Below are 22,159 nucleotides of genomic sequence, written 5' to 3'. Positions count from 1 at the left end.
CAAGGTGTCACGATACAACCTGCAACTTCCTTTCTTTGTAAATGCACTGTGTTTGATCCTGTATGTTAATGTAACGGGTCTGCTGCATGATCTCACAGTGTGTTGGGGTGGGGGGTGGGAAATGGATGTATGTAGCCATGAACACACAAATGGATCACACCCAGAACTCACTGGAACCTCCACTGCATCATCGAACCATCCAAACTGGTAACCACTACCCAACGTGTGGCAAAAGGACTTGTGGGTTAACAGGGAGAGAACCAAGCCAAAGCACAGCCAAGCTGCAAGGACTATTGGCACTTAAGTCTAGGGAGAGCTAAGCCAGAGCACATAGTGCAAAGGCAATCGGCACAAAGATCTTGGGGGAGAGTGATGTTATATATGCAGACTATAGATATACTCTCTGTAGTCATTGTATAGTTGCATAAGATGGAGACTTGTTACCTGATGCACTGATAAGGTTTACACTGTGTATATACTATGCTGGCACCACTAGAGGGTGCAACTGGTGGAGACCGGGGTTTCCTGCCCCTGTGGCAGAGACTGTCCACTAGAGAGCACTGCGGTGGGAGACCTGAGGGTCACCTGCATAGGGCCCAATATAAAAAGCTGCCTACCATGCTTGTGCCTCACTCTGGAGTTACGAATAAAGGACCACGGTCACTACAGTTTGAGTACAACACATTGCCTCATAGTCATTCATAAGCGCATTACAGACATAACAGATACAGCACAGAAGGAGGCCACTTAGCCCATCATGCCTGTGCCAGCTCCTTGACAGAGCCATCCAATTACTCTCACACCTCTGCTCTTTTCCCACAGTCCTGTAAAAATGTTCCCATCAAGTATTTATCCAATTTCTTTTTGAATGTGCTTCAACAGTGCACTTTCGGCACTTTCAGACGGTGCATTTCAGATCACAACAACTTGCTGTGTAAAAAAAATGTTTCCTCATGTCGACTCTGGGCCTTTTGCCAATCACCTTAAATCTGTGTCTTCTGGTTACCGACCCTTCTTCCACTGGAAAAAGTTTCTCCTTATTACTCGAATCAAAACCATTTATGATTTTGAACACCTCTATTAAAGCTCCTAATCGTCTCTGCTCCAAGGAGAAAAACACAAGCTCTGCCATCTCTCCACATAACTGAAGCCCCTCATCCCTGGCAGCATTCCAGTAAATCACTTCTGGACCCACCAAAAGGCCTTGAAAGCTTTCCTAAAATGTGGTGTCCATAATTGAATACAATACTCTCGCTGTATACTAACCAGTGTTTTATAAAGGTTTAGCCTGGGGAACACCACTGTATACCTCCCTCTTATCTGAAAGGCAACTGTTCACTACTCCTCTCTGCTTTCTGTCCCTTAACAACAACAACTTGTATTTATATAGCACCTTTAACATAGTAAAACGTCCCAAGGCGCTTCACAGCAGTGTTACAAAACAAAACAGATAAATTTGACACTGAGCCACATAAGCAGAAATTAAGGTAGATGACCAAAAGCTTGGTTAAAGAAGTAGGTTTTAAGGAGCATCTTAAAGGAGGAAAGAGAGGTGGAGAGGTTATGGGAGGGAGTTCCAAAACTTAGGACTCAAACAGCTGACGATATGGCCACCAATGGTTGAGCAGTTAGAATGAGGGCTGCCCAAAAGGGCAGAATTTGAGGAGTGCAGACATCTTGTAGGGTTGGTAAGGCTCAAAAAGATTACAGAGATAGATACCCAATTTTGTATCCATTCTGCCACCGTTCCTTTAATCCCATGGGCTTTTATTTTGCTATCAAGTCAATTATGTTGTACTTTGTCAATCGCCTTTTGAAAATCCATTTATACTTCAACCGCTCTACCCTCATCAACCCTCTCCATTGCTTCATCAAAGAACTCGATTAACTTAGTCAAACATGATTTGCCTTTAACAAATCTGTGCCAGCTTTCATTTATTATGCCATACTTTTCCAAATGCCACTTAATTTTGTCCTGGATTATTGTCTTTAAAAGTTTCCCTACCACCAACATTAGGCTGACTGACCTGTTGTTGCCGGGTTTATCCCTCTCCTCTTTTATTTTTTAAATACAAGGGTGTAACATCTGCAGTCCTCCGGCACCACCCCAATACCAAGAGGGATCAGAAGAGTATGGCCTGAGCCTTACTTCTTTCAATAACCGAGGATGCATACCATTTGGACCAGGAACAGTAGCATAGTGGTAATGTTACTGAACTAGTAATCCAGAGGCCTGGACTAATGAACCATGGACATGAGTTCAAATCCCACCATGGTAGCTGGAGAATTTCAATTCAGTTAATTAAATAAATCTGGAATAAAAAGCTATCATTAATGGTGTAAGTTGGGGGGGGTTGTTGGTGTGGTCTCTATGAGGGGGTCAGGTTCCCTTCTGACCAACTTGAGTGGTTTTGAATTGCTCCCCCTCCCTTGGGTTCTGTACTCTGGATTTATTTGGGGGGTGTGACAAAAGTGCAGAGGACACTGGTTTGATGCAAAGGACTTTGGTTTTATTACAGTCAAAGTAATACAGGCTTATTACTCTAGTAAGAAAATACACGGCCAAACTTACAATCACTCGAATAAAGAACAATACAAGGAAAGGTGCAAGGTAAAACTTATAATCACTCTAATAAAGTACCATACACTACGCATTCAAAAGGGGTTGCAGTAAAATTATACCTTCCACCTCCCAATACCTAATTCTAGCTAGGTTAGACTCCAGGGCAGTGACTTATGCTTACCAATCCTTTTGATAGTTAATGGTAGATGGTGATGTTTTTCCTTCCTTCAAGACTTCGAGGCTGGAGAAGTTAGTTTCACAACTGTCACGTTGGTTTCTCTCCTTGTCTTGATGAGGTAGTAATGACCACCTCTCTCCCCCACTAACCTCTGTTGAAAACAGTGGCCAGTTATACGATTTCAGTGTTCTAATCTTGCCACCAAATCTCTTCACAATCCTTTGTATAATTTTGGCGGGCTTGGTTCTTCTTTGTAATATTTTGTCGGGCTCGTTAAAGTTGATATGTCTTGGGTGGGTTGATCTTCGAAAAACTGTTTCCTGATGGAAATATTAGTTTGGTAATTGCAATGTCCTTTTGTGCATAGTCTTTTGCATACAGGCTGGATTGGGCCTCTTTGTGATGTATCTGCTGAAAATGGTTTGTCCAGACCCATGTTGATGGGGAGCCACCTCTGGGTGATACTGTGATGGTAATGTCTCTTGTGGAGGAAGATTTCCAAATACTCATTCTTCCAGACAGGTTAACTCAGTTCTCACACCCAGACAGTTCCAATAATCAAATGGGCTTCTTTTGTTCCCTAGGTCCGCCCACAGGCTTGAATTTGTCTTGTAAAAGTTCATAATTCTATTAAAGTTCGCAGTTTCTTCCATAAGCACTTTAGAGTTCCAAACTTTTGGTAGATAGTCCCAAATTAAATTTCCTTTTGAATGAGCCCAAACACAGGGGGTGGTTCTGGTGAATTTTGCTCACTGCAGTCCCCCCTGTTGACACTCTACACTCCTTGAGTGTCAATCAAGGTAAGCAAAATTCCTGCTCCCGAGAGTCAACCTTCCCTGCACTAGCTAAACATCCCCCGTTGAAATGCAATGCAATATACAGGCAAATACAGTCATTACAATTCGGTTATAGCATAGAGGGGGTATGATGTCCCTCTTTTACTCGGTTTTCACAGTAAAATGACGGTATACAGTCATACACAACTTTAAGTAAAGTAAAATGAAAACACATAGTAACACATTCTCAAATAGCATAAAGGTCCACAGTCAAACACGTTTTAAGTTCAGCAAAATGAAGGTACATAGTCAAAACATTTAAGTAACGCTCTTACAACACTTGCGATGTTGCGGTTTACAGCAGGTAAAATCAGACTCAAATTAAACATGGTAGTATGGTGTCACCCCTCCCTGCGCGATTCCCAAGTTCGGCCAAGGAGCGTATAAAACCCTTTGGTGCCTGACCTGATGGCCACTGTGTTTCACTTGGCAAGTGAGACACCATAAGTAAAGTATAATCGCGAGTTGACAAATAACTGAAGTGTGGGAAGCGATTGGGATCCAGACTGGGACCTCTATATTTCTGAAAAGGTCCCACCAAGGCGGAATGGTGATCTCAAGAATCTTTTTCCCTATCTCAATAGTTTTCTGTTCTGGAGTATAGAAGTGTTTTTATGAGATAATTACAGCTTTTAGCAGAGCGGTAAGATGTTCGGGTAGAGGGGGAATTGCATAGCCAACTTTAAACTGTTTATCTGTGTATGCAGCTCTATGTCATCGAGGCTATTTATTACAGAGGATGCTGTATTGTAGGTAGTGAAAACGTTGTTTATGATTCCCCTTCTAGGTCTCCCTGAGCCCATGGTGTCCCTAGCATTTAGGGTGTAAAGAAACATAGAAACATAGAAAATAGGTGCAGGAGTAGGCCATTCGGCCCTTCGAGCCTGCACCGCCATTCAATAAGATCATGGCTGATCATTCCCTCAGAACCCCTTTCCTGCTTTCTCTCCATACCCCTTAGCCATAAGGGCCATACCTAACTCCCTCTTGAATATATCCAATGAACTGGCATCAACAATTCTCTGCGGCAGGGAATTCCATAGGTTAACAACTCGCTGAGTGAAGAAGTTTCTCCTCATCTCAGTCCTAAATGACCTACCCATTATCCTAAGACTATGTCCCCTGGTTCTAGACTTCCCCAACATCGAGAACATTCTTTCCGCATCTAACCTATCCAATCCCGTCAGAATCTTATACGTTTCTATGAGATCCCCTCTCATCCTTCTAAACTCCAGTGAATAAAGGCCCAGCCGATCCAGTCTCTCCTCATATGACAGTCCAGCCATCCCTGGAATCAGTCTGGTGAACCTTCGCTGCACTCGCTCAATAGCAAGAATGTCCTTCCTCAGATGAGGAGACCAAAACTGAACACAATATTCCAGGTGAGGCCTCACTAAGGCCCTGTGCAACTGCAGTAAGGCCTCCCTGCTCCTATACTCAAATCCCCTAGCTATGAAGGCCAACATACCATTTGCCGTCTTTACCGCCTGCTGCACCTGCATGCCCACTTTCAGTGACTGATGAACCATGACACCCAGGTCTCGTTGCACCTCCCCTTTTCCTAATCTGCCACCATTCAGATAATATTCTGCCTTCGTGTTTTTGCCCCCAAAATGGACAACCTCACATTTATCCACATTATGCTGCATCTGCCATGCATTTGCCCACTCACCTAACCTGTCCAAGTCACCCTGCAGCCTCGCAGCGTCCTCCTCACAGCTCACACCGCCACCCAGTTTAGTGTCATGTTTAGTGTCATCCGCAAACTTGGGTCTGCTTTGTCTACATTTCCAAAGTCTAACTCATAAAATTTCTTGAACATGTGTCTAAGTAGGGCCTGGTATAGCAGCTCTGTTTCCTTCGGACACCATGCAGGCAGGTGTACCTCGGTAAGGTTTAATATTACTGAAGCTACTGCATAATGTACCCCCTGATATAACACCTTTTCGGTCGGTACCAATACTAATCCATTTCCAGGTCCCTTGGTGGTGGTAGGACACCTTTCTATTACTGTGCATATTGGTGGGGTTGTGGGCAGGGGTTTCTTAATGTGTGCTCTTAGTTCGATGGCGTTAATTGGGAGTGGGGGGTGTGGGACCGCGCACCCGTGTAGGCTAGAATCTCACCCCATCCCTTCCCCTTGCCATTGCCTGGCGAAGGCGATCGATATGCCTGCGGGACAAATACTCTCTGATCCCCACATACAAACATAAATTTCTTGTTCGGATTCCCACCATTTGTCCCAACACACCTTTACTCCTCCCCGTGTCCCCGTGATGGTGCGGTACATATCATTACCGAGTCTTTCCCAATCCGATTCTTGGTCCCATGTGTCTTTGCTGAGTTTTCTGAGCCACCACCATCTTCCCAGGGGAATGTTCCCTTTTCAAGTCAAACATGCACGTTTTCCCCCTGTAACACTGACTCGGGCAGCGTTGATCCGCATCCAGGGGCATGGAAGTGAGGCCTCCCCGTAGGTAAAACCTTCCTGGCTGGAGTAGCGGGTAGAATTAGATCCCAGCCACCCTGGCCATCTTCCCTCGTGGGCGTAAACGGCGAGTTCTTCCACGTCCCGGCGGTTACAATCGGTGCTCTCCCTCCTGAACACCCATAAATGAGGGATTCTTCCACGTCTCCTCGGTCGCTGCTGCTCATCCCTATCAGGGCGAGCAGGAACAGGATCCTTCTCATGCTGACCTCTTTCCTGTAGGGGCACATGAAACAGATTGTCTAGCCCTGAGAAAGCTCTCTGGCTTGACAAAGGTGACTGAGTTCCAAGTAGGGCTCATAGTCTTTAATTGACTGGCTATCTTATTCAGTTCCTTGTGGACTGATTGCTTTTAACTTTATCTCGCAAGTCATTCTGCTTGTTATCTTACCGGTGCTTCCTTAATAGCCATACCTTAGATTCTTCTTACTCCCGGGTGCTACCTGGCCTGTGCTTCTTTTAACAGCTGCACAGGTAGATTCTTTTCCTTACCCCAGTTAACTAGTACATATATACTTATAATTACAGAGATAAATCTTACACTATTCTAAACTTATTCACTAAACATACTTAAATCCATATTGCTAAACATCCTTAAATTCACATTATGTACATCTGCCACCCGTCTCCGGGTGGCCAGGTTAATTCCTGCTTCTCCTTTTCTTTTCTTCTTCTGCTGGGTGTCCAGCGAGGTAGGTGATAGATCGGTCTGCACCGTCTAACCCTAAGTACCCTGACCGGACGTGTGTTTGAGTCCCACACTATCGGGGGAACGTCCCCTCCGGTGCTGCAGCACACCGCTCCTTTGGGGGTGGCTGCCTGGTTTGTTTCTTCCCCTGGGGGGTTCTGCCTGGTCGAGGACTACAGGCTGGGGACTCTCACTTGGTGGCTGGTCCATAAGAACATAAGAATTAGGAACAGGAGTTGGCCATCTAGCCCTTCGAGCCTGCTCCGCCATTCAATAAGATCATGGCTGATCTGGCCGTGGACTCAGCTCCACTTACCCGCCCTCTCCCCGTAACCCTTAATTCCATTATTGGTTAAAAATCTATCTATCTGTGACTTGAATACATTCAATGAGCTAGCCTCAACTGCTTCCTTGGGCAGAGAATTCCACAGATTCACAACCCTCTGGGAGAAGAAATTCCTTCTCAACTCGGTTTTAAATTGGCTCCCCCGTATTTTGAGGTTGTGCCCCCTAGTTCTAGTCTCCCCTACCAGTGGAAACAACCTCTCTGCCTCTATCTTGTCTATCCCTTTCATTATTTTAAATGTTTCTATAAGATCACCCCTCATCTTTCTGAACTCCAAAGACACAGTCTACTCAATCTATCATCATAAGGTAACCCCCTCATCTCCGGAATCAGCCGAGTTAATCGTCTCTGTATCCCCTCCAAAGCCAGTATATCCTTCCTTAAATAAGGTGACCAAAACTGCACGCAGTACTCCAGGTGCGACCTTACCAATACCCTATACAGTTGCAGCAGGACCTCCCTGCTTTTGTACTCCATCCCTCTCGCAATGAAGGCCAACATTCCATTCGCCTTCCTGATTACCTGCTGCACCTGCAAACAAACTTTTTGGGATTTCATGCACAAGGACCCCCAGGTCCCTCTGCACCGCAGCATGTTGTAATTTCTCCCCATTCAAATAATATTCCCTTTTACTGTTTTTTTCCCCTAGGTGGATGACCTCACACTTCCCGACATTGTATTCCATCTGCCAAACCTTCGCCCATTCGCTTAACCTATCCAAATCTCTTTGCAGCCTCTCTGTGTCCTCTACACAACCCGCTTTCCCATTAATCTTAGTGTCATCTGCAAATTTTGTAACACTACACTCTGTCCCCTCTTCCAGGTCATCTATGTCCATCTGTAGTTCTTATGGACCAGCCACCAAGTGAGAGTCCCCAGCCCGTAGTCCTCGACCAGGCAGAACCATCTATAGTCCAACGCTATCTCTTCTGAGGGTCCCTCGTTGCCCGAGGCTACCAGCTGGGTGTCCCTGCTCGCAGGCTGGTCTCTGACTTTAGGTGCCCTTTTGCGGCTGGTCCCTCGCCCAGAGCTGAACCATGGAGCGCTAGTGACCATGGTGTCTTTGGCCGTGGTGTGTGGGGAGTCCTTCTTAAGGCTCCAGCTGCTGGAGGTACGTCCGAGTCCCAAATGATTGGGGGACAGCTTCTCCGGTAACACAGTCCACCGCCCCTCTAGGTGCTGGCTGTGGGTCTGTCATGTCCCCTGTGGGATTTCCACAGTCGGGGGCTGTTGGCTGGAGGTCCCTGTCTTTAGTATGGTTTACAGGTTTTGGCTGTCCCTTACATTTAGCTTCTGCCCCTGGGTTGAAAAATTTGCACTGATTTATGTGGAACCACTTTGTACGGCGGGGCAATTTTATGGCATAGACCATGGGGCTTGCCTTGTCGACATTATGGTACGGTTCCATGTACAGTGCCTCAAAGACCCCTACTCTAGCGTAGTTTCTCACTATAACCTGGTCCCGTATCTCCCACTCGTGGTGCTTGCGGGGTTCTAGCAGCAATCAGTTGCTCCAATGCTGTTTTCCCATGTTGTTGGCAGCCTGCCAGTGAATCTGTTTAAGGTGTTCAAACAGATTCCTGACAAAGCTGTCCCGGTTCGCTTCCCTAAGCTGACCTTCCATGAGTCCCGGGGCTAACACATGGGTGGGGGTTCTCATAGCTCTGCCGGTCATGAGCTCGTACGGGGAGTACCCTGTGCTCTTTGACTGGCTGGCCCGGATCCCCATGAGGACTAGTGGTAGGACTTCTACCCACCCTTTGGGTGAGTTCCCTGTCTCTTTGCACAGACTTTCTTTGATGGTGCGGTTTAAACACTCCACAGGCCCAGATGACTGCGGGTTGTGGGCAACATGCCATTTCCCTTTGATGCCGAGTACCTTAAGGGTCTCCTGCACCTCCTGCCCGGCAAAGTGACTCCCTTGGTCGGACTCCACATATTGTGGTAGTCCCCATCGAGAGAACACTTCTCTGACCAGGATCCTAGCTGTTCCCAGGGCAGTGGCTGTTTGGCATGGGAAGGCTTCCACCTATTTGGTGAATACATCCACTAATACTAGGCAGTACTTGTAACCTCTCTGGGCAATGGGTAGGGGCCCAATGTAGTCGATTTGGATCGACTGCCAGGATCCCTCTACCCTTCTGATATGTCCCATAGACACCTTTCTTTTCTGGGGGTCGGGGTTGTTGGCCGCGCACACCAGACAGCTAGCACAGAACTTGCGGACATCTTCCCCGAGTCCTGGCCACCACTCTGCCTGTTCCACTCGTTGCCAAGTGGTCTCAGGTGTGGGGTGTCCTGCTCCTGGACCCACGTGGGCCAGCTGGAGGAATTCTCTCGTATTGTTGCGGTACTACCGATTGCTCCCCCCTGAACAGCATGCCTTCTTTAATGGCAATTACTGCGGTACCGTACGGGCCGTCTACCCTTTCCCCTTTTGCTAGCGTGTTCAGGACAGTTTTGAGGACGGGGTCTTGGGTCTGAACCGTTTTTAGGTCCAGGGGCAAAGCTATCCCTGCCTTCCCTGCCGTCCCTATCCTGCCCCTGACTGCTGCGATGGGTCCTGGGTTGTACGGATCCCAGAGCTTGCCCGTGCGGGCCGCTTGCTTGGCTAACATGTCAGTCTGCTGGTTTCCCTTGCTACGGGGTTCTGTGGTGGAATGTGCCTTCACCTTATGTATGTAGATATTCCCTTCCTCCCCTACGGCTTTTATGATTGTTTCCAGTCGGGGCTTAATTGCCAGAGGTCTCCCGTCTGCAGATGTGTATCCACGGTGGGACCCAATAGCCAGGTACTCCGTAATGGAATACAATGTCGGAAAGTGTGAGGTCATCCACCTTGGGAAAAAAAACAGTAAAAGGGAATATTATTTGAATGGGGAGAAATTACAACATGCTACGGTGCAGAGGGACCTGGGGGTCCATGTGCATGAAACTCTTTTAGAGTCTACCTACAAAACATAAAACATTAAATCGTGCCACCCGACCTGGGTGACACACCAGACATTTACAAGGCCCTTTTTTTCCTTTTTTTTGTTTTTTTTTGAGTTTTTTTTTTTTTTTTTTTTTTTTTTGGGCACTAAAATCACAATTTTCCAGTGCCCCCTATAAAAGGGAAGGGGACACTAAAAGCACCGGCATTTAAAACAAATTAAACTTTAAAACGTAAAATCAAATTAAAATTTGGTTGCCGGGCGTGACGATGCACTCCAGTCCCTCCGGTGCCCACCTCTCGCGGAAGGCCGCGAGCGTACCGGTGGACACCGCGTGCTCCATCTCCAAGGACACCCTGGACCGGATGTAAGAGCGGAAGAGAGGCTGGCAGTCAGGTTGAACGACCCCCTTGACCGCCCGCTGCCTGGACCGGCTGATGGCATCCCAAAAAGTTAGTTTGCAGGTGCAGCAGGTAATCAGGAAGGCAAATGGAATGTTGGTCTTCATTGCGAGAGGGATGGAGTACAAAAGCAGGGAGGTCCTTCTGCAATTGTATAGGGTATTGGTGAGGCCGCACCTGGAGTACTGCGAGCAGTTTAGGTCACCTTACTTAAGGAAGGATATACTAGCTTTGGAGGGGGTACAGAGACGATTCACTAGGCTGATTCCGGAGATGAGGGGGTTACCTTATGATGATAGATTGAGTAGACTGGGTCTTTACTCGTTGGAGTTCAGAAGGATGAGGGGTGATCTTATAGAAACATTTAAAATAATGAAAGGAATAGACAAGATAGAGGCAGAGAGGTTGATCCACTGGTCGGGGAGACTAGAACTAGGGGGCATAGCCTCAAAATACGGGGGAGCCAATTTAAAACCGAGTTGAGAAGGAATTTCTTCTCCCAGAGGGTTGTGAATCTGTGGAATTCTCTGCCCAAGGAAGCAGTTGAGACTAGCTCATTGAATGTATTCAAGTCAAAGATAGATAGATTTTTAACCAATAATGGAATTAAGGGTTATGGGGAGCGGGCGGGTAAGTGGAACTGAGTCCACGGCCAGATCAGCCATGATCTTGTTGAATGGCGGAGCAGGCTCGAGGGGCTAGATGGCCTACTCCTGTTCCTAATTCTTATGTTCTTATGTTCTTATGGACCAGCCACCAAGTGAGAGTCCCCAGCCTGTAGTCCTCGACCAGGCAGAACCCCCAGGGGAAGAAACGAACCAGGCAGCCACCCCCAAAGGAGCGGTGTGCTGCAGCACCGGAGGGGACGTTCCCCCGATAGTGTGGGACTCAAACACACGTCCGGTCAGGGTACTTAGGGTTAGACGGTGCAGACCGATCTATCACCTACCTCGCTGGACACCCAGCGGGAGAAGAAAAGAAAAGGAGAAACAGGAATTAACCTGGCCACCCGGAGACGGGTGGCAGATGTACATAATGTGAATTTAAGGATGTTTAGCAATATGGATTTAAGTATGTTTAGTGAATAAGTTTAGAATAGTGTAAGATTTATCTGTGTAATTTTAAGTATATATGTACTAGTTAACTGGGGTAAGGAAAAGAATCTACCTGTGCAGCTGTTAAAAGAAGCACAGGCCAGGTAGCACCCGGGAGTAAGAAGAATCTACCGGTATGGCTATTAAGGAAGCACCGGTAAGATAACAAGCAGAACGACTTGTGAGATAAAGTTAAAAGCAATCAGTCCACAAGGAACTGAATAAGATAGCCAGTTAATTAAAGACTATGAGACCTAGTTGGAACTCAGTCACGTTTGTCAAGCCAGAGAGCTTTCTCAGGGTTAGACAATCTGTTTCATGTGCCCCTACAGGAAAGAGGTCAGCATGAGAAGGATCCTGTTCCTGCTCGCCCTGATAGGAATGAGCAGCAGCGACCGAGGAGACGTGGAAGAATCCCTCATTTATGGGTGCTCAGGAGGGAGAGCACCGATTGTAACCGCCGGGACGTGGAAGAACTCGCCGTTTACGCCCACGAGGGAAGATGGCCAAGGTGGCTGGGATCTAATTCTACCCGCTACTCCAGCCAGGAAGGTTTTACCTACGGGGAGGCCTCACTTCCATGCCCCTGGATGCGGATCAACGCTGCCCGAGTCAGTGTTACAGGGGGAAAACGTGCATGTTTGACTTGCAAAGGGAACATTCCCCTGGGAAGATGGTGGTGGCTCAGAAAACTCAGCAAAGACACATGGGACCAGGAATCGGACTGGGAAAGACTCGGTAATGAAATGTACCGCACCATCACGGGGACACGGGGAGGAGTAAAGGTGTGTTGGGACAAATGGTGGGAATCCGAACAAGGAATTTATGTTTGTATGTGGGGATCAGAGAGTATTTGTCCCGCAGGCATATCGATCGCCTTCGCCAGGCAATGGCAAGATGAAGGGATGGGGTGGGATTCTAGCCTACACGGGTGCGCGGTCCCACACCCCCCACTCCCAATTAACGCCACCGAACTAAGAGCACACATTAAGAAACCCCTGCCCACAATCCCACCAATATGCACAGTAATAGAAAGGTGTCCTACCACCACCAAGGGACCTGGAAATGGATTAGTATTGGTACCGACCGAAAAGGTGTTATATCAGGGGGTACATTATGCAGTACCTTCAGTAATATTAAACCTTACCGAGGTACACCTGCCTGCATGGTGTTCGAAGGAAACAGAGCTGCTATACCAGGCCCTACTTAGATACATATTCAAGAAATTTTATGAGTTAGACTTTGGAAATGTAGACAAAGCAGACCCAAGTTTGCGGATGACACTAAACATGACACTAAACTGGGTGGCGGCGTGAGCTGTGAGGAGGATGCTGAGAGGCTGCAGGGTGACTTGGACAGGTAAGGTGAGTGGGCAAATGCATGGCAGATGCAGTATAATGTGGATAAATGTGAGGTTGTCCATTTTGGGGGCAAAAACACGAAGGCAGAATATTATCTGAATGGTGGCAGATTAGGAAAAGGAGAGGTGCAACGAGACCTGGGTGTCATGGTTCATCAGTCACTGAAAGTGGGCATGCAGGTGCAACAGGCGGTAAAGACGGCAAATGGTATGTTGGCCTTCATAGCTAGGGGATTTGAGTATAGGAGCAGGGAGGTCTTACTGCAGTTGTACAGGACCTTAGTGAGGCCTCACCTGGAATATTGTGTTCAGTTTTGGTCTCCTCATCTGAGGAAGGACATTCTTGCTATTGAGCGAGTGCAGCGAAGGTTCACTAGACTGATTCCTGGGATGGCTGGACTGACAAATGAGGAGAGACTGGATCAACTGGGCCTTTATACATTGGAGTTTAGAAAGATGAGAGGGGATCTCATCGAAGTATAAGATTCTGACGGGACTGGACAGGTTAGATACGGAAAGAATGTTCTCGATGTTGGGGAAGTCCAGAACCAGGGGACATAGTCTAAGGATAAGGGGTAAGCCATTTAGGACTGAGATGAGGAGAAACTTCTTCACTCAAGAGAGAGGCGGGAGTCCAGAGAGGCAGCGGCCTATAAAAGACTCAGCAGTCCGGGGAGCGTCGAGAGAGGCAGCGGCCTATAAAAGGCTCAGCAGTCCGGGGAGCGTCGAGAGAGGCGGGAGTCGAGAGAGGCAGCGGCCTATAAAAGGCTCAGCAGTCCGGGGAGCGTCGAGAGAGGCAGCGGCCTATAAAAGGCTCAGCGTCCGGGGAGTCCAGAGAGGCGGGAGTCCAGAGAGGCAGCGGCCTATAAAAGGCTCAGCGTCCGGGGAGTCGAGAGAGGCAGCGGCCTATAAAAGGCTCAGCAGTCCGGGGAGCGTCGAGAGAGGCGGGAGTCGAGAGAGGCAGCGGCCTATAAAAGGCTCAGCAGTCCGGGGAGCGTCGAGAGAGGCGGGAGTCGAGAGAGGCGGGAGTTGTGCAGCTCCAGCTGAGAGAAGTCAAAAAAGAAGTAGAAAGAAATCAAAGGTGACGTCACAGCCAACGTGGTAAGTGATTGGCTGCAGATTGGTGAGTAGTTTTTCTTTTTCTTTATTAGTCAGTAACTTTTAACATTGTTGTCGGCAATTTAAGTGTATCTAAGGGTTAAGTCATGGCAGGACAGCTTGGTCATGTGATATGCTCCTCCTGTACCATGTGGGAACACGGGGACAACACCAGTGTCCCTGACGACTACATGTGCGGGAAGTGTGTCCACCTCCGGCTACTGACGGTCCGCGTTGCGGAGTTGGAGCTGAAGGTGGATTCACTCTGGAGCATCCACGATGCTGAGAATGACGTGAGTATCACGTGTAGCGAGTTGGTCTTACCGCAGGAGAAGGGTCCACAGCCAGCGAGGGAATGGAAGACCAGCAGGAAGAGTAGTGCAAGGAAGGTAGTGCAGGGGTCCCCTGTGGTCATCCCACTGCAAAACAGATACACTGCTTTGAGTGCTGTTGAGGGGGATGACTCATCAGGAGTGGGCAGCAGCAGCCAAGTTCATGGCACCGTGGCTGGCTCTGTTGCACAGGAGGGCAGGAAAAAGAGTGGGCGAGCGATAGTGATAGGGGATTCAATTGTAAGGGGAATAGATAGGCGTTTCTGCGGCCGCAACCGAGACTCCAGGATGGTATGTTGCCTCCCTGGTGCAAGGGTCAAGGATGTCTCGGAGCGGGTGAAGGACATTCTAAAAAGGGAGGGAGAACAGCCAGTTGTCGTGGTGCACGTTGGTACCAATGACATAGGTAAAAAAAGGGATGAGTTCCTACGAAATGAATTTAAGGAGCTAGGAGCTAAATTAAAAAGTAGGACCTCAAAAGTAGTAATCTCGGGATTGCTACCAGTGCCACGTGCTAGTCAGAGTAGGAATCGCAGGATAGCTCAGATGAATACGTGGCTTGAGCAATGGTGCAGCAGGGAGGGATTCAAATTCCTGGGGCATTGGAACCGGTTCTGGGGGAGGTGGGACCAGTACAATCCGGACGGTCTGCACCTGGGCAGAATCGGAACCAATGTCCTCGGGGGAGTGTTTGCTAGTGCTGTTGGGGAGGAGTTAAACTAATATGGCAGGGGGATGGGAACCAATGCAGGGAGATAGAGGGAAACAAAAAGGAGGCAAAAACAAAAGACAGAAAGGAGATGAGGAAAAGTGGAGGGCAGAGAAACCCAAGGCAAAGAACAAAAAGGGCCATTGTACAGCAAAATTCTAAAAGGACAGAGGGTGTTAAAAAAACAAGCCTAAAGGCTTTGTGTCTTAATGCAAGGAGTATCCGCAATAAGGTGGATGAATTAACTGTGCAAATAGATGTTAACAAATATGATGTGATTGGGATTACGGAGACGTGGCTCCAGGATGAGCAGGGCTGGGAACTCAACATCCAGGGGTATTCAACATTCAGGAAGGATAGAATAAAAGGAAAAGGAGGTGGGGTAGCATTGCTGGTTAAGGAGGAGATTAAGGCAATAGTTAGGAAGGACATTAGCTTGGATGATGTGGAATCTATATGGGTAGAGCTGCAGAACACCAAAGGGCAAAAAACGTTAGTGGGAGTTGTGTACAGACCTCCAAACAGTAGTAGTGATGTTGGGGAGGGCATCAAACAGGAAATTAGGGGTGCGTGCAATAAAGGTGCAGCAGTTATAATGGGTGACTTTAATATGCACATAGATTGGGCTAACCAAACTGGAAGCAATACGGTGGAGGAGGATTTTCTGGAGTGCATAAGGGATGGTTTTTTAGACCAATATGTCGAGGAACCAACTAGGGGGGAGGCCATCTTAGACTGGGTGTTATGTAATGAGAAAGGATTAATTAGCAATCTCGTTGTGCGAGGCCCCTTGGGGAAGAGTGACCATAATATGGTGGAATTCTGCATTAGGATGGAGAATGAAACAGTTAATTCAGAGACCATGGTCCAGAACTTAAAGAAGGCTAACTTTGAAGGTATGAGGCGTGAATTGGCTGAGATGGATTGGCGAATGATACTTAAGGGGTTGACTGTGGATGGGCAATGGCAGACATTTAGAGACCGCATGGATGAACTACAACAATTGTACATTCCTGTCTGGCATAGAAATAAAAAAGGGAAGGTGGCTCAACCGTGGCTATCAAGGAAAATCAGGGATAGTATTAAAGCCAAGGAAGTGGCATACAAATTGGCCAGAAATAGCAGCGAACCTGGGGACTGGGAGAAATTTAGAACTCAGCAGAGGAGGACAAAGGGTTTGATTAGGGCAGGGAAAATGGAGTATGAGAAGAAGCTTGCAGGGAACATTAAGACGGATTGCAAAAGTTTCTATAGATATGTAAAGAGAAAAAGGTTAGTAAAGACAAACGTAGGTCCCCTGCAGTCAGAATCAGGGGAAGTCATAACGGGGAACAAAGAAATGGCGGACCAATTGAACAAGTACTTTGGTTCGGTATTCACGAAGGAGGACACGAACAACCTTCCGGTTATAAAAGGGGTCGGGGGGTCTAGTAAGGAGGAGGAACTGAGGGAAATCCTTATTAGCCGGGAAATTGTGTTGGGGAAATTGATGGGATTGAAGGCCGATAAATCCCCAGGGCCTGATGGACTGCATCCCAGAGTACTTAAGGAGGTGGCCTTGGAAATAGTGGATGCATTGACAGTCATTTTCCAACATTCCATTGACTCTGGATCAGTTCCTATGGAGTGGAGGGTAGCCAATGTAACCCCACTTTTTAAAAAAGGAGGGAGAGAGAAAACAGGGAATTATAGACCGGTCAGCCTGACATCGGTAGTGGGTAAAATGATGGAATCAATTATTAAGGATGTCATAGCAGTGCATTTGGAAAGAGGTGACATGATAGGTCCAAGTCAGCATGGATTTGTGAAAGGGAAATCATGCTTGACAAATCTTCTGGAATTTTTTGAGGATGTTTCCAGTAGAGTGGATAAGGGAGAACCAGTTGATGTGGTATATTTGGACTTTCAGAAGGCGTTCGACAAGGTCCCACACAAGAGATTGATGTGCAAAGTTAGAGCACATGGGATTGGGGGTAGTGTACTGACATGGATTGAGAACTGGTTGTCAGACAGGAAGCAAAGAGTAGGAGTAAATGGGTACTTTTCAGAATGGCAGGCAGTGACTAGTGGGGTACCGCAAGGTTCTGTGCTGGGGCCCCAGCTGTTTACACTGTACATTAATGATTTAGATGAGGGGATTAAATGTAGTATCTCCAAATTTGCGGATGACACTAAGTTGGGTGGCAGTGTGAGCTGCGAGGAGGATGCTGTGAGGCTGCAGAGCGACTTGGATAGGTTAGGTGAGTGGGCAAATGCATGGCAGATGAAGTATAATGTGGATAAATGTGAGGTTATCCACTTTGGTGGTAAAAACAGAGAGACAGACTATTATCTGAATGGTGACAGATTAGGAAAAGGGCAGGTGCAAAGAGACCTGGGTGTCATGGTACATCAGTCATTGAAGGTTGGCATGCAGGTGCAGCAGGCGGTTAAGAAAGCAAATGGCATGTTGGCCTTCATAGCAAGGGGATTTGAGTACAGGGGCAGGGAGGTGTTACTACAGTTGTACAGGGCATTGGTGAGGCCACACCTGGAGTATTGTGTACAGTTTTGGTCTCCTAACCTGAGGAAGGACATTCTTGCTATTGAGGGAGTGCAGCGAAGGTTCACCAGACTGATTCCCGGGATGGCGGGACTGACCTATCAAGAAAGACTGGATCAACTGGGCTTGTATTCACTGGAGTTCAGAAGAATGAGAGGGGACCTCATAGAAACATATAAAATTCTGACGGGGTTAGACAGGTTAGATGCAGGAAGAATGTTCCCAATGTTGGGGAAGTCCAGAACCAGGGGTCACAGTCTAAGGATAAGGGGTAAGCCATTTAGGACCGAGATGCGGAGGAACTTCTTCACCCAGAGAGTGGTGAACCTGTGGAATTCTCTACCACAGAAAGTTGTTGAGGCCAATTCACTAAATATATTCAAAAAGGAGTTAGATGAGGTCCTTACTGCTAGGGGGATCAAGGGGTATGGCGAGAAAGCAGGAATGGGGTACTGAAGTTGAATGTTCAGCCATGAACTCATTGAATGGCGGTGCAGGCTAGAAGGGCCGAATGGCCTACTCCTGCACCTATTTTCTATGTTAACCTGTGGAATTCTCTACCGCAGAGAGTTGTTGATACCAGTTCATTGGATATATTCAAGAGGGAGTTCGATATAACCCTGACAGCTAAAGGGATCAAGGGGTATGGAGAGGAAGCAGGAAAGGGGTACTGAGATGAATGATCAGCCATGACCTTATTGAATGACGGTGCAGACTGGCTTACTCCTGCACCTATTTTCTATGTTTCCATGTACATTTACTCCAAACCCATCCTAGGCTTTGTATTTGATACCTATCTGATCCCTGTTTCTGAACTATTCTTTAATCTATTGCTATTTGCCTCTTCCAGTCCTCTGCACCTTGTTTCTCCTCTCTACTGTTTCATCCTGGTGCCCATCCCCCTGTGCAGTCATTTTCCCCACAGTGCCATGATGTGCTCCAGACTGCACACCCCCAACGTGTTGTTACCCTCACTGGTATTCAGTGCTGAAAACCGATTTGAGAATGCCTCACTCCGAGGATTCCTGCACTGCCTGCCTCTTCCTATCCTGCCGGATGGCTATCCACTTACTATTCTCCTGAACTTTCTGTAGCTGTAGGGTGACTACCTCCTGGAACGTGTGCTCCAGAAAATTCTCAGCCTCTCGTTGGCTCTGTAGTGACTCCAAGCACACTTCAAGCTCAGAAACCCCAAGCTCAGCTTCGACTAACTGAAGGCACTTCCTGCACACATGGTTATCCAGGACCCATGAAGTGTCCTGGAATTGCCACATGGCACAAAAATTGCAGGCTCTGTGCCTCAGCATTTTGCTTAAAAGTCTATTTACTTATGATATATATCTCATATGTATGTGTTTTAGCTTATTTATTATTTGTTTAATTATGTATAACAGATTTTTATTTAATGCAATGTGCATCCCTTTAACATTGGTATCCTCTACTTAGTTCATATTATCTCTTTATCTAATTATTTATAATATTTACTGTTGCCCCTTGGTTTAAAGCACTCTGCACCTCCTTCACCCTTGGCATCAAATTACCATTGCCACTCGAAAGCAAGCCACTTCGTTTAAACAGATACTCCCAAGTTAACTCTGTGCACACACAACTCCGGCATCTCTTCCCATCCCTGAACCGTCACCTCAGAAGTCCTCAGGGATCTATCCTTGGCCTCCCTTTCTCTTGTTCATCATTTGCATGCTACTCATTAGCAACACCATCCTCAGGTTAGCTTCCTCAAACATTGACAACACCCAACTCTCCACTTTACCAGATTCCCCCACTGACTCCTGTCTACAATGGCATAGATCTATCACCGGAACTAAATTGATTACACCTACCCCCAAGTCCCTCCCCTCACAACCCTTCCAAATATTCCCATTTTCCAGACCCTCTCCCAATTCCTGTTGGTTCAATGAAATATCTCTCTCTTCCCCCTTTAATTAGCTGTCTGTCACTGTTAATCCCACCCCATTTCAAATTGATACTAATCCTTAAATCCCTCCAAGTATCCTCACACTAACTGTTCTTAGCCTCGCCAAGTAGTCCCACAACTCTTTTAGTGTAAAAAAAAATGAAACATTAAATCAAGTGCCCCCCAATCTGGGGGACACTCCAGACACTTAACTGCCCTCTTTTTTGTTTTTTTGTGTGGTTTTTTTTTGTGATTTTTTTTGGGGGCATTAAAATCATATATTTTACAAGTGCCCCCTATAAAAGGGGACCAAGTAGTCCCACAACTCTTTTGGGAGAAAAACATTAAATCGTGCCCCCCGATCTGGGGGACACACCAAACATTTTCAAGGCCCTTTTTTTGTGTTTTTTTTGTATTTTTTGGGGGCACTAAAATCAAATTTTTTTCCAAGTGCCCCCTAGAAAAGGGGAGGGGGACACTAAAAACACCGGCAATTAAAACAAATTAAACTTTAAAACATAAAATCAAATTAAAATTTGGTTGCCAGGGGTGATGATGCACTCCAGTCCCTCCGGCGCCCACCTCTCGCGGAAGGCCGCTAGCGTACCGGTAGACCAAGTAGTCCCACACCCCTTCACCAAATGTTCATATCCAACAATCACCCTTTAAGTATGGGTGGAACCCACTAAATACCTGAGTCACAGTGAACAGTGCTACGGTAAATCTGCTAGTAGTTTAAATCGTAATACATCGCAGAATAAGTACTAGAACAGTGCGGCAGAGTTAGTGTGTAATAGACAATAAAATATTTAAAAGATGACGTTAAAGAGCTGCACATGCGCATTATGTAGAACTTCGGGTCCGTGCTAAGGCTGCTGGGAAGGCGGGAAACTCAAAATCTCTGATCGCGATCAATAACAATTATTACCCAATCAATCACCCGCAATGCTGGAGTAAGAGAGGCAGTTTAATCAGGGGCATCATTTATGTATATACTCATATATTTCTCTTCCGGTGCCAAAGTGACAACTGATTGACATGCGAAGATCCGCAGCTCCGAGTCAGCTCAGCGGCAACGCTGCAAAAAAAATCAAATTTATCCCACCGGGGAAAACTGATAGTCGGGAGCCTGTTTCAGGAGCCACCAAACTCTGGGAGAGGAACGAGGTATAAACAAAACAAACTAATGTTCAGACTGGTGGGAATGAGGATTGTGAAACCGATTACGGCATTCGAAGAGGTTAAGGGGTTAAGTTAGAAATGTCACTGGTGGATTTCGGAGTTTGCAATGTGAGCGAGCTTCCTTATTTTCATTCATATTGGGGAAAACTCTCATATTTGCATTTAAAATCTAGATATTAAAAATATTCTGTAGGGAAACGAACTTCCTGACCACACATTATTTGCCATTGTCATTATCTTTAGTTATATTTTTCTGTCAGTATTTACCATTGTAAATTGCTATACGCTGTATCCAAATTCCCATTTGCTGTTACGTCAACTGTTGCGATGTATGGAGCAAGTTTCTGATGTAATACTCCCAACTCCATTTTGTGTATGTGTGTATTAAACTTTTATTTTCATCAACTGACTGAGCAACACCACAGGCAGTTTGAGTATTTTATAATACCTTCAAACTAAATTTGTGACCAGCCCAGTGTGTCATCATGATATACACGATTATTGTGGACTCTAATGTGTGATGTCAAATAGACCCATTATAGTTTCCTCGAAAGATCAGTTTATCCAGTTCATGGCTGAGCCATACTGGTCAGAGCTTGTGGCTTAAAGGTTGCTAAAGTTGGCATCTGAGTTAGGGAGAGGAATCAACCAAGGCTTCTGCTTCAGATTCCTATCCAGTGAGCTCTGTGTGGATTTATGTTTGGGAAAGATCGGATTGGGCCTAGATATGCTCCTGCTTATTCTCCCTGGTACAGCCCTCATCTTCACTCCCTTAAGTTCAAGGGACGCAGACTTAAATGGAAATGGTTTAACTATTCATTGCCAAATCTAGCTGGACCATATCTGGTCCTGCTCTCTGGAAAAACTGCTCACTATTCCAGGATCATCTTGTAATATAAAGAACCACCACCTCCCCGCTTCTTTTCCCTACTGCAAACCATCTTCTTAAACATCTCTCCCCTGCCTCCTCCACCCTCACCTCTAACAACATGTGCGAGAAGTTCATGACCTTGTTTGTCACTAAGATTGAGATCATCCGCTCAGCTTCCTCTGCTGCTACTTCCCTCCCTTCCCCTAGCCCACCGAGCCAAACTTCCTCTAAGGTTAACCACTGTTCTAGCCCTGAACTCTCATCTTTCTCTAGTTTCTCTCCTATCTCCCCATACGCCCTCTTTGAGCTCATCTTGTACATGAAACCCACCTCCTGCTTCCTCAACCTTATTCCCATTAAACTGCTGACCACCCAACTTTTCTTTCTGGACCCATGTTAGCTGATATTGTTAACAGCTCTCTCCCAGGTGCTGTCCCCCTCCCCTACAAATCTGCTATCATCACCCCTCTCAAAATAAAACAGCCACCGTTGACCCCTCTATTCTAGCGAATTACCATCTCCAACCTCCCTTTCCTCTCCTTGACTGTGCTGTCGCCTCCCAAATCCGTGCCCATTTTTCTTGGAACTATATGTTTGAATCCCTTCAATCAGGTGTCTGCCCC

The 22,159-nt window shown here is 46.7% G+C and overlaps 1 protein-coding gene across 9 annotated transcripts in view; it reads left to right on the top strand.

Annotated features, from left to right (window-relative positions):
- The window catches only part of rad54b (RAD54 homolog B), a 298,314-nt gene that overhangs the window by 20,638 nt on the left and 255,517 nt on the right, over positions 1-22,159 (top strand). For 3 of the 9 annotated variants that reach the window (XM_070894123.1, XM_070894056.1, XM_070894115.1), the window contains exon 1: positions 20,353-20,650. The exons of 2 other annotated variants lie outside the window; for them this stretch is intronic. In XM_070894123.1, coding sequence (XP_070750224.1) covers positions 20,522-20,650 — 129 coding nt within the window. In that variant the 5' untranslated portion in view covers positions 20,353-20,521. Of the gene's footprint in view, positions 1-12,270; positions 12,313-20,182; positions 20,202-20,352; positions 20,651-22,159 lie in introns of those variants that run through there. 4 more of the 9 variants (XM_070894063.1, XM_070894079.1, XM_070894089.1 and 1 more) reach the window with 3 other exon arrangements.

Source organism: Pristiophorus japonicus, chromosome 1 (genome assembly GCF_044704955.1).
Source record: "Pristiophorus japonicus isolate sPriJap1 chromosome 1, sPriJap1.hap1, whole genome shotgun sequence".
Taxonomy (NCBI): domain Eukaryota; kingdom Metazoa; phylum Chordata; class Chondrichthyes; family Pristiophoridae; genus Pristiophorus; species Pristiophorus japonicus.
Note: the sequence above shows the minus strand (reverse complement) of the source record. Positions and strands in the feature narration are given on the sequence as shown.